The following is a 15,193-nucleotide window of genomic DNA, read 5'->3' as shown; positions in this document are numbered from 1 at the left end:
TTTCGGACATGGGCCTCATGACGGGGTCTAGGAAGCCAATGCACATTTACAATTATTGTATTGATAAATTCTTTCTCATTCAGTTCGCTGAGTCTCTCATGATTGAAATTTAGATTAAACCAGAAGTGCCACTTGCCAGCAGGCTACGCAGGCTACTGTTTGGGGCCCCCAGGTTACAAACATTAAACTACAGAAGTACAAAGTTTGCATTGACAGGGGGCTATACCTGGTGATGCACAGACTGACAGAGAATCAAAACAATCTTTAGCTGTAACCCAACATTAGTTAGCCTAACTCAGACTAGCTCAGGGATTACAGAGGAAACATAAGAGTGTAGAGGCAATAAACGTCATTGCCCCCACAAGGCCCATAGCTTCTGATTAAACCAAACTGGGAAAACAAAACACCCAGAAGATCCACTGCGGGCAGCAGAACATAATGAGGAAAATGATGGAGAACAGGTTTTTCTGCCATACTGATATTTCACATCCCTATGGCTGCCAATGCGTTACATCTGCTATAATAATATTGCTCATATTATTCTATCATAATACAATATGTCCAGTTTAAAACACAGCAACGCTCCTCCGCTGTGTGTTGAAATCTCCATCCATTCTTACTCTCTCTGTGCCTTTAAAATAGTCATCTCCTTTCATGTCTGTGTTGAAATTCACTATTATTATATAATATCTTGCAGCAACATCCATTCAGTGTTACTATATTCAGCAGTGGTGAGCCAAATATATCCACATACTGCGAGATGCGATAACAACTTGCAGTCACAACATTGGCCACTTGCTCAAGTGTTTTGTGACCTAAAATTACTTTTAGAATTACTTTCAAACATGCATATAACCATATAACCATTTGTATTTTTTAACTCAGGATGAGTTAAAAAATACAAATGGTTATTTCTTGTATATATGCATAATAACAATAGACTACATAGATACTTAATGATCACACGCATTCAGCTGAAATTCAACATGGATAAGCAGACTCTCTACTTATTTAAGATGCATATACATTAAATTAAATGCATAATGCAAGTGTATGTTTGCAGTGACAAAATTAGCTGCCTCAGCTGCAGCAGTCTTTACAAAGGACTCCCAGTGAGTGTACTATCACTCTGAAAACACTCAATGGGAACAGAGCATCTCACACACCCATTCAATGCAGTGTCTCTGTGGTGTGCCAACTCACATGCCTATTACATAACAGGGCTCCTACTCCCAGGCCTAACGCCCCTGACAAATCCATGCACGCTTTGCTGCACATGAGCTATTTATACACTGCACCCAAGACAGGGCTGGTCAAAAATACCACTCCAGTCAATTATTCATTGAGAAACATTCCAAAACAGAGCAGAGAAACGGGTTTAGCTGCACAGGAATAGACCGATGGGGGTAACAATAAATAACATCCATTAGCAATGCAGCAGGCTCGTTTGTCCTCAGTGGTACCGAATCTAAAGGAGAAGGGCGGGAAATGCGCAGCTGCAAATCTGCCCTCTCATGTGTTGTGCTAGTATTTATAGGCATCTGTGCATATACTTCAGCTCCTCTGCAACCATCTTGTTCCTTTACAGGATTCTAAAAATAGCAGGCTGCACTGTGCTTGTGCCATTTTTAGATCTTGTAATTTAAAGGGAAAAAAAATGGCAGCAGTGCTGTTTCACACGGACACTATGTGGATGCACCTTTTTGTGTGAATGAACACACTGTTCCAGCTTTGTCCTAAGATGCTGCATCAGTGACAGTGGACTGCAAGGTTCACGCCTCCCACATGTAGTTTGTTTTGTTACATGCAGCTATATGCATATGTTTTGCTTCTAAAATTCAGATTTTTAAAATGCCAAACAAGCAATCCGTTTAAAAATGATATTGATTACACCGGCCAATTTCATATGAGTAAAATGTGGTCACTGAATTCTAAATTCAATTAATCAATGTGGACTTTTTGAGCAGCATATGGTCCAACTATTTTTTAACTGAGGACTGCTGTGTGGTTTACAGTAGGGGTGCGCAGATGCCATTTTCAGTATTGGTGCGATACTGAGAAAAATTACTGGACGTGATGCCAGAAAATAAAATCTGTTCTGATGCCATTTACCATCATGGCATTACATGATGAAGATTCTCAGTCATCCAGGTCATTTTCATTCAAAGGGTTGAAGCGAGGCATCTGGACTTTAAGAGTTTTCTTGAAGACATCTGCTGCTCCTTCCTGCAGCTTCATCAGTTCCTCTGAAAGTAAAATGCTTGTAAGCAGGTGTCACATCAACACTAAACAGCATCATGGACAATGAATCAGAAATCTCTGGATAAACTAGTTTACCAGGCCCAAAAAACACGATCATACCACACCTGTTTTATCTTCCCTTCACTGGCTACCTGTACATTTTAGGTTGCTTATATTCCTGACTTTTTAACACCATACTCCCCACCATGCTCCATCTGAACCTTTTGCAGAGGTCTTTTAACAATTCTGTAAACAGACTGAAAATACAGTACCTGGTGCACAGACACTGCGTTTGCTCACATTATGTGGCTATTGGTAAATTTACCTCTACCTCTCACCTCTAGCTGTCTGGGATAAGCTCCAGCCTCCCCATGACCCTGTACTACAGGACAAAGCACGTTCAGAAGATGGATGGACAGTATGTTTACACATATGCAGTCTAGGAGTGGGACGGGAAAAAAATGGGATATTATTTGGCAATAAGGGAAACAAATTGCTTTACTGATGGTGAGATCATTTTCTCTTTCAAACTTAGGTGTAATCTTGTAGCAACCTCTTTGAAATTATGTGATAATGTATGTTATAACCAAAATCAATGTATATCGTTACAAAAAATAGAAAAATATTTGGATTAAAAAAAAAATTGTACAAAGTATTAAAAAACATGGTTGAATTCAAGTTCTGAGTTACAACAACCTGTGTGGAATCTTTATTTAGCTGGACTTAAGACACTTGGGGTCATAACACAGAGAGAGATATTGTAAAATGAGTCAGACAGTGCCACCACCAGGCCACTCCTAAATATTTGCTGGAAGACAAATGCAGCTGTTTTCAATAGAATGTGTTTAAAACAGAACTTCTATGCTGTAAAGTGTAATGAAATGTTAGAATGTCTACAGTTTAATCTATTAGAAGACACTGAAAAGAAAAAAAGACGTGATTCAGAGAAGCAAACTGAAATCCACACTGCCTTTAATACTGTACATTTAATACAGATTCCAGAGTTTTTCTTTTTATAAATGGTCAATGGGTTTTTTTTTTTGCCTGATGATTTCCGTAAGTTAAGCAGCAAATGTAGTAGCATTTATTATTTTCTGTCTTTTAGCTTGGCGCAAAGTCAAACAGTTTGTAGGTCCCTGTATAAATAGGAATGATACAGAAAAAAGTGCAAAAGCTGAGAATCCCCCATCCTGTTGAAAAAGCAAATAGTGCGGGCAGATATAGTTTAATTCAAACTCACCTCTGAATTAAGCACATTCTGCACCATCTCAGCAAAAAAATAATAAAAAAAAAAATAAAAATAAAGTATGGCACCCTTTTTTCTTTTAAAACCTCCAATTAAGTTACTTTAAAAAATGTCATCACCTCCAGGTAGCAGCGTGTTTTTTTAGAACAATAGGGAAATATGGACTTTTATTTACTTTAATTTAGAAGCCACCAGAATGTTTTGACTGAAAGTTTTTTTTTCCAATTAACAGAATAAAATAAAAACACTGCATTAAAATTAGCTGAATTTGAAAGCATTGCTCCCCCCCCACCTATTTTTTGCGAATCAAGCAAACCCATGAAAAACAGTCCAACCGTCACAACGTCTTGATCGTTAGATCCTCCATTTTACAGATAAGATGTGGGAAAAAAATTAGCAACCGAATTCTTGAGGGCAGACCTTAAAGAAAAAAAAAAGCGCCCAGATACACCTGGATATGTATCTTGATATCTCAGTATTTCATTGCATTTAAGTTTCTTATTCTTATACTTTTTGCAAGTTGCCTGTAGTATAGTGTGTGTGTGTGTGTGTGTGTGTGTTCATGTGTCTGTGTGTTTATAAGGTGTAATGTGCATGATCTCTGGGTACTGTTAGGATCACTCAGACTGAAAGACTCAGGGCTGACGGCGCTCCCTCTTGGTGAGCAGGTAGCACTGAATGGTTCTCAGTCGGTCTTTGGCGGGGGCGAACTCTGGCTGCAGCTTCAGAGTGGATTCGTACCAGCGCATCGCTTTCTCAAACTCCTCCTGTCACCAAGAAAAAAAAATGTCTTAGATGGTTGCTTAATAAAAGAATCTCATCTAACAAGGAGAAAGAGAGATGATGTGTTACCATTGCTATATAGACGTTGGCGAGGGTAAAGTGGTTCACAACAAAATGCGGGGCAATTTCTACTGCCATACGGGCCACCGTCAGGGCATCCTCCCATAACCGGGCATTCTGAAAGATGTTGGCCAGGCTGATAAGTGGCACATCCTGGTTTAGAACAGAAACAAAAAATAAAAGGTTTACTTTTTGTTGTTTAAATTGGACCTATAAAGGTTATGTGTTCATGTCTTCAACTTGCCTTCATGTGATGAGGGGCGTAGTTGAGGGCCTGCCTCAGGCAATCGATGGCTCTCTTGCCTTGACCTTTCACTCTCCAGTACAGTGCAGCCATGCTGGATAAGACCCAAGATGTCTGATTCTGCAGTTTAAAGAATAAAGAGTAAGAGCATTTAAATTTAATTCCCAGTATTACATATCATTACTAACTGATGTTTTAACGGTCACATCTGATTTTAGAAAAATGAGAGTGAATACTTGTGCTGATTAAAATGCAACTAGCTTCAGGAACTCCATGGCAAATATATTATATGTCACACACACTGTCTGTTGTACATATATACCATATATAAGACAGTCCAAACATTGGCGAGTTTAAAATAAATATTTCTTACCTTCTCCAGTACTTTAGCAATGCGTGTGCCCACCTGTTCAAAGGACTGAGGGGGGAACTTATCTTTGCCGAGGTTCTGCAGGACCTGTGGGTCAGGACAAGCAGTGAGACATCACCAGTCAGGCTGTTAGTCAACAGGTAGGTCTGTCCTGATGCAAGAAATAATCAACGTAGCCGAAATAGATGGTCTGAGCACCTATTTAACAAACTTAAGCATTTTGAAGATGCAATGTATTCCACAACCACAGCCCATTGGTTAGGATGACATAAATTGTGAACAATACGTCGGTTAGCGTAAACCTGGCAGACAGAGCCAACGGCCCTCTAATCTGAAAAGTATTTCCATGTGAGTTTGGGTGTGATGTGGTTTGTTTTTATTGTAACAGACAGCCACATCTTTGCATACAGTTTTCATTCTTCTCTGTTTGCATTTGTTTTCCATGTTAATTCTTGAAACCTGTGGCTTCTGCCTCGACCTACCTCACGCAGCTGGCTCTCTCCGGTGTAGTGGATGGCAGCACGATTGGCCACCCCTGCCAGGTGGTCAAGTGTGTGCATACTAGCAGCAAGGTTGGCGTTGCATAAAGGTTCAGCTGCTGGCTCCTGGAGGGGAGTGGCGAAGTCTATATGCTCTGTGATGCTGCAGGGAGGAAGTAACAGGAAACATAACATTACACATAAAACAAGGGTGTTTGCTGTACTTTGGCAACTAAACTTGTTACACAGAAATGGCAATGAGTCTGAAATGTTGTATTTTTTGCAATTACTGAATTGCACAGTAAGACAGGTCTTCTTTTAAAAACTACAACTGATATATAAAAAAATGTGTCAGCATGAAAATAAATGTGAGCCTCACTCAATGTTCTTGGCAGAAACAGCCAACCAAGTGCTAGCTACAGTGGTGAGGTCCACCCTCCGCGTCCTCTGGCACTCCTCAGGCCCCGGCCAGCCAAGACTTGTGTAGTCTCTCCAGCGACCTGTTCGGAGACATAAAAAACATAAAAACATCTCTTTTACTCTGCCTTCTTTTTCTGTGCACATGCTGGTGTAAAAAAGTCAGGTGTTTCTAATACCTGAAGGACCGGGCGATGGGATGGTTGGACCACTGATTTCTAACACTGAGTGCCCTCCAGGCAGTGACTCTCCGTTCTGACTGTCATCAGAGAAGGCAACAGTTTCTGACCCATCTGCCTTAGCCTTCCTGACCCGCTTTACCTGGAAGGTGATCTGAATACCAAAAACAAAAACGATTCAGCTAAGCTCTGCACACCTGTTGCTTCATTCCCACCCATACGAGCTTCCGCACTTACCCACTCTGCTCCTTCATCATCCTCGCAGTTTCCAAAGCATGGCCCACTGCCGGCACGGGCACCCATGACACGGTCGTTCTTTAGCACCCTGATGCCACGCAGGTCCCCTCGTTTCCCTCCTACATCCAGTGCTCCCTCAAACGCTCCCATGAGTTCCTCCTTCAGCTGCCAATCATCCTCCTTTTCCACTCCTCCATCTCCAAAGGAAGCTGCTCCTGAGGCAGAGGGAGAAGGCTGCTGCTGTCTAGCCACCTCATCTGACCCATTACTGTCCAGGATAACCTCTGAAAGGTACAAATAAATGTGTGTTACTTTAACTCGAAAGTTGGAGGGTGTGGGAGAGGCGGAAGAACAGGAGCAGACAGTGGAAGCAGCAAAAAGCCAGACACAAACTGAACAGTGACTTGTACACATTTCCACTCTAGTTATTACATATTTGCAGCATGTAGTACTCTGAGAGTTTCTGAGAGAAACTGGGAGTGTACGCCAAACTCCTCCTTAATTTATGTTAACTCCTTGATATTAAAAAGGTAATTTTATTGCGACTGGAATCATAAATTTCCCCAAGGGAACCTCCGTAGACTATAAATGTAAAGTATTAAGTATTTCTCCATCCATTTTCATTACTTACTCTCAAAGAGCAAAGTGTCTTCCATGGGGGAAACAGCTGGGGCATCCTGCTTTTCGTCACTGCCCTCCCATTCCTCCAGCTGTATGGCAACATCCTCCTCATGCATGCAGGCCGAGCCCGCTGAAACGACACAAATTTAGAGACGTTTCAGTTTTGTTCTAAAACGCCCCACGTTGACAGAACATAAATACATTCAAAAATAAGAGTTTATCGTGTGTTCAAGAGCTGGAATACATGTATGATGCATGCTCTTACAACTGGTAAAAGAAACACAAGAACAACTGCCACTGTCACTGTACTGTATTATGGTAAAAGTTTTTTGTTTATTTTAGCTGAACCTCTGACCTAAGGTAGGTGTACGTGAAGAGGCTTGTGTGCCCTCATGTACTCGGTGTGTTTCATGGGAGCGATATTTAGCATTGGAGAGTAAAATATAGTCCCTGCTAAATATGGCATCAGCTATTTTCTGCCGCTTAAATTATTGAGTGGCAAAATTTTCCACTTCAAAGCACTTTTCTCTTCACTCCCACTGATATGAATAAAGGTGCAGTTACTGTTCACATCACAAGCAAAACATACAACTTGTTTTTCACAGCATTTCTCACAGCATCAACAGGCAACATTTGTCCAAGTTTTCCAGCTGGTTAGAGAAGACTTTTTGATTTTTAATTTGTTAATTTAAGCATCAGCGCACATTATCTTTCATTAAATGCTACTTGAAATGCTCAGTATTGCTTTAAATGGGGGTAAAACTAAAACATGATAGATTCAGTCAGGTTCTGAACAATTGTATTTTATATGCGAACCACAACACACACCAAATATGAGGTAAGGATTACTTCCCGCAGTACATGTGTTTAACAAACAGCCTGGAGGAGTAATGCTTACTATATTGTTTATATATTTTAGCCTCTCCTAAAAAACTAAAACTCTAAGAAGAAGTATCAAACCTACACTTTTGTATATGGTTAAAAATCAATGTGTTTCTGAGTTACTCACGCGAGCAGGGCTGTCGCTGGGACAGATTGTAAAGGAAGGGGTAGAACTGAAGACAACGCAGCAGCGGAAGGCTGGAACGACATTGAGCACAGCCAGCAAAGGAAGAGAAGGAAGAGGTGGAGGAAAGGGCCGTCACCAGGATGTGGCGGAACAAGGCCAGAGCACCTGTCACATTGCCCTGGGCCAAATGCACACTCACCAGGCTGAGCAGGGTGTGAGGCTGAGGGACGAGATAACACAAAACATGACAGGGAAACATTAACTGATGGGTAACATGTGAAAGAGTGACTGAGATTCAGCAGACATGAATACCTTCAGTCAAATGTTAATATATTGCCATTGTTTAAGCACACTTTCAGTTTTTACACTTTAGCTTTTGTTCCTGGATTCACTGCATGCAATATGACCCTTTTCACCTCCACCGTCTGTGTTTTTCCAACATTTGATTTAACAAGATACTGTAACGTCCCTTATCGATTTCAGTCCACGCTGACTCGATTCCATCTTGCAGATACTGCACATTTTTTTTGGCAACACACTCATGCTCTAAACTTCATATGCTGCTCTTTTATGGTCTTTCTAGACTGTGCGATTTTTATTAATCTTATAAGACCATTGCATGACACACTGCGATGTGAATCTAATAAACTTTGGTACGATCGTCAAGATTTATGCGTGCACATTGTACGATGGCTATTTACTGAATCACAGGCGATCGCAGGTTACGACGTACATCAACATGTGAGGAGGAGGAAGACGTGGACGTGGAGTAACAGGTCGTGGCAGCTGTCGCACTGTGAGTCAGTCATCCTAAATTTCTGACACCGCTAGAATTTGATCTCAGCTTGTCTTTGGTTGCAAGATGCTGACAACGGCCATCGTGGAACCTGTCTTACGGTGTGACGTAAGACCCCCGATTTAGAGCCCGGACCAAAGATATCTCCATGATTCTCCTACGATGGACGTCTTTCGTCTGGGACAGCCCAAAATCGCACAGTGTAAACCGGGCATTAAGTTGAAACATGGAGAATCTGTGGGGCCACAGCAGAGGACAATATTCATGATGGGCTGCTGAAACCACCTTGAGAGGTTAAATGCGTTATGTTGTGAAATGGCACAATATACTGCTGGTCTCCTGCAGTTGAAAAAAATAGGCCACAGGGAGTGGCCATTATAATCTTAAGTCAGCAAAGTGTGGGGATGAGTGGCAATCAAACCTTATTAAACCGGTGGTTTCGGTTGTGTTATTTTATCTAAACCGATGGCTTCGATTTCACATATTCTCACATAAACATAGTGCAATGACATACTATACTGCAGTAATATGACTGACTGAGGCCAAATGTGTGGAGCCCAGCAGATTTTTACTAATGTGCCTTTACCTCTGACGCATTGAGTGTCAATGCATGCTCCAGCAGCGTCTGTGCGTGGGTGGTCAGGCCATGGTGTAGCAGCAGGTTAGCAGCGTTGGTGAGGGGTAAGTGGCGGTGAGAAGGCGGAGTGGAGCTCAACACTTGGCGCAGGCACTGCAAGGTATGGCTGCCGTTGCCTTTGGCACGCCAAAACAGAGCCGCCTCATTGAGGACCTGCCAGTGTGGTATAGTGGCCTACATGTACAAACATATTCTATCAGCACAGAAAAAGAACAACGCAAGATGGACAGATGCTAGAGGGACACAGCAGGGACTTTTTAAATCAACATAACAACCCTAGTTAGTGTTTCCTACACTGGTCAAGTATACAGTAATTTTACAAGAAAAGAATTGTTAGGAGTCCCTTACTTGTTTCATAGCTTGAGCAATTCTGGTACCACTTTGCTCCAATGTCCATCCTCCACTGCGTAACTGCAGTATCTGTCAACACACACAATAATATTCATGATTTGATCTTCTTCTGCAAGAAATCACACACACACACACAAATACAAACATCCAGAGTAAAACCATGCTTACAGGTGGCTTACTGCATACACAATGAGTTTATCATTTTCCTATGCAAATCTCAGACAAACACATAAACATAAAGAGGCAGATGGATACCTCAGAGGCAAAGCGGTCTGGCAGCTCCTTTTCTTCCAGGGGCCAGTCCAGAGAGGCTGGCAGAAGGGCTGGATATGGTTGGGGGACGGGACTACAATCAGGCAGAGCTAGTGTCTGAGAAGGACTGCTGCTCCCATACAGTAGAGTTGCCACTGGGCTGTATATACATAGACATGTTTCACTCACTCATGATTTTATATATGCCACGGTTTGATGCATAACCTAAACCTACAATTTATTCACTTAGTGTGCCCTTATATGCCACAAACACACAAAAAATGCATCTATTCAGCAACACACACTGACCTGAGGCCTTGTGTTTCAGGTGGAAGGTAGAAGGTTGGCAACAGGTGAGCAGGAGGAACACTTGGGTACTCATGGGTGCAGTCAGTCTTCTGAGGCCACAACATCTTTTGTATGTCCTGAAGAACAAACACACTTCAAATAACCTGTAAATAACTCATGATCAAACTCCCAGGTTATCAAGAGTAGACTGACAAACCAAACATACCGTACTATTATCAGAAATTTGTGATTTGTTGACTAATCCTTTCTTCCTCCAACAGCAGGATTAGTTCAGTGGATTTTTTTTCAAAATTGTTTTTTTTTTTTTTTAATTTCCTCAAACTTGGAAGTCATTGAGTTGGGGAAAAAAAACTTACCTGTGATGATTCCTGATGGCTCCCCCAGAGGGCAGCAGCAGGGTCCTGGTCCCCGGACACAGATGGATGGAGCTGAGGGCTGGCTACTGTCGTGTTTGAGTTGCGTTCTGACACAAGGGCCACACTGGATGCCACTGACATCTCCTCTCCAAACTATAAACAACGAAAGAAAACGAAAGAACTGAGAAACTGAAACTGCAACAAGACTCTTCCCCAGAAACAGATACATATTTATTTCTGTTCACATAAGGGAAGTGTTTTCTTCTTAATTCTCTGTGCATCATTCTTATGAATACAGTTCCAAGTAAATGTTGGGCAACATTGATTTAAAAAAAAAATTTCGTCTTTCGTGCACCATAACAAAATGGACAAACACATTTCAAACTACATTTGTAGTCAAAACTAAATTTACTATTAAGCACTTTTTTAGCATATTTTATGTTGTTCTATAGAGAGAAACATTGATGTGAAAATTTGAAGTACTGTAGGAAGTTCCACTTCCTCCTTCCTTCTTTATCACAGCCTAAGTGAAGGTCTTAATTTTTATTAAGAAAGCAACAGCTCCAACAAATTAGCACCTTACAAAGCTCACCTTGTAAATGAAGAAGGTAATAGCGTGTAATTTAGTCAACCAAAAATATTTTGCTTTCATCTCTCGACATAATTCTGTCTGTAAATCTACAGTATTTGTCTTCAGTTGTTTAACTGAAAACAAAAACATATATAGGAAAAACAAATCTCTGCCTGGTGCTGTATTCTGTAACATTGTAAAAAAAAAAAAGCCTCACTTGAACATAGTGGACATGTTCAAACAGATCGCCACGATGATAACGAACAGGCAGGTCAAAGGGACAGTAAAGGCTGCGTTGCTGCTGACCCAACAGACACATCTGATGGTTCCCTGAAACACATGTGACACACAAATATGAGCAAGTTCCAAGCTTACTACAAGGCAGCTTAACTCATAGCACAGAAAACTATGTTTTGAGTCACTTGTTGGATGAAAGAGTATTCACAGATGTAACAACATAAATGCACATTCCAAAAAAATGGAATCAACTGTATTGTGACCAGACTACCGTCTCCTGATTTTGGTCTAGTTCCTAAGCGTGGCTTCTCACCAAGTTGGGCTTCTTTGGCCATCTGGGTTTCGTGGATAATGTTGCGCAGGATCTGCTCTTCTTGCAGCAGCTTGTGTTTGTCCAGTGCCTCCTGCTGGCGAAGGTAGTGGTCATGCTGCTTCTGGTACTCCTTCAGCTCATTCAGTGTACGCTGCAGAGATCTATAAAAATGGAGAGAAAAAAATAGGAAGGTAAATACAGGACAGTTAGCAGAAACCTGATCTGAGACCCTTATAAGAAAGAGAAAGAAGAAGAATGCAAGCACTGACACATCAGCCCAAGACAAAACAGCATACTCATAGTTGCCTGCATTGCACCCTGTTTTAGAAACGTCTTGATATCATAATGATCGTACTACCTTTCTGTATACAGTAGCTCCATGTTAACAACAAAAGCACTTACATTGTGTGTATGAGGGCTTGCCTACCTGTGCTGGGCTTCCAGGCGCTGCTCCAGCTTTTGCTGACAGAGCACAGCATGTTTCCTCCTCAGGGCCTGCTCAAAGCCTGGTTGGGCCTGCAGTGCCTGCTCGTAGCACAGCACTGAGTGATTGTATTCCCCAAGCATCTGGTGAGACAGCAATAGTAGAACAGACATAAAGACTGTGGATATATCTAAGGTCAAACTAGAATGTGTTTCATGTTGAAAACAAACTGCAACAACAATAAACAAACTAAAAATATGTAGAAAGTAGTACACTGTGGTATAAAGCTCTTCGGGACTCGAACAGAAGTGTTACATAAAACAAATCTTGGCAAAACACTGTACATTTAAATTCCAAAGAAAGAGTATAACTCAGTACTGAAGGTCATTTATGGTATGAATACTTAATTTAGATGGCAAAAATCCATCCGAGGTAGGGACACATCATTCTCTAACTTACGGCATAAATGTTGCCCAAGGTGTAGTGGCTGGTGAAGAGATCTGAGGTAAGGTCGAGGGCAGCGTGGGCGAGAATAGCAGCATCGGCTGAGAAATGGGCGCGGTGCAGGATGTTGGCCATATTGACCAAGGCTACATCCTTATGTTGCCTGCAAGAATGACAAACACAAAGGAGCCACACCTGTGAGCAGTCTCATAAAATAAACAGTATATATATATATATATATATATATATATATATATATATATATATATATATATATATATATATATATATATATATATATACACGCAAAGCACTTCACAGCAGCCAGACTGTACCTTGGGGAGAAATGCAAAGCGCGCACTACACAGTCCACTGCCTTCTGAGGCTCGTTCTTCATACGCCAGTAAAATGACGCCATGTTGTACAGCACCCAAGATGATGAATTCTGGAAAAGATGGTCATGAAGTCATTAGAATATTTCACCAATGTCTTCAAAGGACTCAACTTTTAGGCTTCTAAGGAATTGTATGTTTTTTTTTCCAGCGCAGTTTGCTGCACCGAACAAAGAATCCTACTCATATACTTAATCAGGCTCACTTGCTGATACTCTAAACCTGTTTGTACATGATCTGAGACAAAGTATTGCTTCAGCATTTTGCTCTCAGAATCTACTTTAATATATATTGAAGACATTTTCTAATGCTGACAGAAAGTCAGAGAAATATGCATACATGTATGCATTCATACACCAAAAAGGAAGCGATTACGCATATTCATGCTTAAGCTCCATTTTCCTGCACACATTGTGTGCTTCTGTCTGAATTATTAGTTCAGTTAGCACTTACCCTCTGTAAACCTTGATGGATGCGATGGCCCACCTCGTCCACACTGCGGCCCAGCTTATGGGACAGTGAACTAAAGATGGGATCCTCCTTAGAAAGAAGTGGGGAGGTCAAGTTTGCCCTCTCCTGCACACCCTACAGTAAAAAATGGAAGAGTTTATCACATGTGATTTAGTCAGCAAAAGCCAAAATATAGATTGTGTACATAATTAGCACAATCTATCTCTTATATGCCATCTCTCTTCATATTAAACGAGATGGCATATTTGTACAAAACAAGAACTCAGACGCTGGTACATTTTATACCTGCAAAAATGACACAACATCCCTAAACGTAGGCCTACAGTTGACTGATAAGCAAGAATGTTGATGAGCCTGTGTTGTGACTGACAAAGCTGTGGGTCACTCACCCTGAGATGCTGGAAAGCGTGGACACTATAAGGTAATTCAAAAACTTTTGCACAGTCTGGCTTTTCTAGATCTGGGGGCAGAGCAGACCTGGAATCCACATAGTCGTCAGGGCTTTAGAGAAAAGAGCAGAACATTAAATGTAGGTTAACAGAAAAGCAAACAATGTTAAATCTAGCTTATGGTTAGCAGGAGCTCACCTTATGTTTTTGCTTTCCAAGGAGATATAGGTACCATCATACAAATCCAGGTCTCCCAGGGGTACCTTAGCCAATACACAATCAGCATCTTCTTTGTAGTGTCTCTGCTCCAGACCTGTGTCACGGTCCTCATTCTCCTCAATATGAATCTTCTGTGCCACAAGCTGCTTCTGCTCGATGATTGCAAAAAGACATGCAGTGAGAACTGGTAAGTCCATGCAGTTGTGTGTGTAAAGCAGGAAAAAGGATAGTAACACATGGCTTCTATTTCACACCTCCAGCTTCTTGAGGTAGTTAACACGAGTCTCTTGCCTCATGAAGATCACAACATCGTGTGGATGTTTCAGATTCAAAGGGGAGTCCACCTGTAACAAAAGCATTTCTATAATGATATACAGCAAGCATATCAGCTCCACTGCACAGACACAGGCAGTGGATTAGCATATGGACATGGCAGTTTATTCAAATTCTGTGGAAACAAGTAGGAAACAGCTTATCACAGATGTGCAAACTCATCAGGCTACCAAAGCCTCACACATAAACACGGGTTTTCTCTCAAACAGGACAAAGCTGTTCACTGGCAGTGTCTAACATTAAAAAGCACGGAGGTCAACTGGCTATTTCTAAGCAGTTTCCACTGTGGACACAGGCCTGAAATGATGTGGTCATCTTGAAATCGACCTCCCTAACCTCACGATAAGGAACGCTGACTTAACTAGTTTGGTTAGGCGACTTAGCCAAACAACGGAGATTTTAAAGCTAACTCTTCTTATGGTGTAATGTTATCGAAGTTGGCAAACGAGTCTTGCTACGTTTAAACAGATACTGCTATTTTCTGAGCAAATGGGTAACAAAACGACACCGTAATGCTAAGGAAAACAGTTAGCCCTATAAGCTAGCCACACATCGTAAGCGCTAGCAGGTCAATGAGCTAGCTGTCATACTTGTTGTTGAATTTTCCCATCCTCTGTGACAACCCAATGGGTCGTAGCTCCTCCGGAATCCACTATAAGTATGCAAAGAAGGATAAAAAGCTTCCCCTGAAACGGCGTTTTCCGTGAATAGTTAACACGGTTAGGCAAAGACTCAGGACAGATTTTCCTGAGGTCCGCCATTTTTTTCTGTCTCCTTTTGCTGTGTTGTAATAGTAGACTCCGGCCGCGGCGC

At 41.5% G+C, this 15,193-nt stretch overlaps 1 protein-coding gene across 1 annotated transcript; it reads right to left on the bottom strand.

Annotated features, from left to right (window-relative positions):
* Nucleotides 1–3,191: 3,191 nt before the first annotated feature.
* On the bottom strand, nucleotides 3,192–15,168 carry ttc17 (tetratricopeptide repeat domain 17). The gene is made up of 25 exons (XM_028402410.1): nucleotides 14,971–15,168; nucleotides 14,302–14,391; nucleotides 14,027–14,196; nucleotides 13,829–13,940; nucleotides 13,422–13,553; nucleotides 12,912–13,021; nucleotides 12,592–12,739; nucleotides 12,136–12,275; nucleotides 11,709–11,869; nucleotides 11,376–11,488; nucleotides 10,588–10,740; nucleotides 10,232–10,347; nucleotides 9,926–10,082; nucleotides 9,668–9,739; nucleotides 9,269–9,493; nucleotides 7,887–8,106; nucleotides 6,888–7,007; nucleotides 6,257–6,540; nucleotides 6,020–6,173; nucleotides 5,803–5,923; nucleotides 5,427–5,586; nucleotides 4,948–5,031; nucleotides 4,575–4,694; nucleotides 4,340–4,483; nucleotides 3,192–4,254 (listed from the first exon to the last, which is right to left on the bottom strand). Exons 1-25 carry the CDS (start codon nucleotides 15,139–15,141, stop codon nucleotides 4,123–4,125), a joined length of 3,609 nt encoding a protein of 1,202 aa, XP_028258211.1. The 5' UTR covers nucleotides 15,142–15,168; the 3' UTR covers nucleotides 3,192–4,122.
* Nucleotides 15,169–15,193: the final 25 nt, after the last annotated feature.

Source organism: Parambassis ranga, chromosome 3, assembly GCF_900634625.1.
Source record: "Parambassis ranga chromosome 3, fParRan2.1, whole genome shotgun sequence".
Taxonomy (NCBI): domain Eukaryota; kingdom Metazoa; phylum Chordata; class Actinopteri; family Ambassidae; genus Parambassis; species Parambassis ranga.
This window is presented reverse-complemented; position numbering and strand designations above follow the sequence as displayed.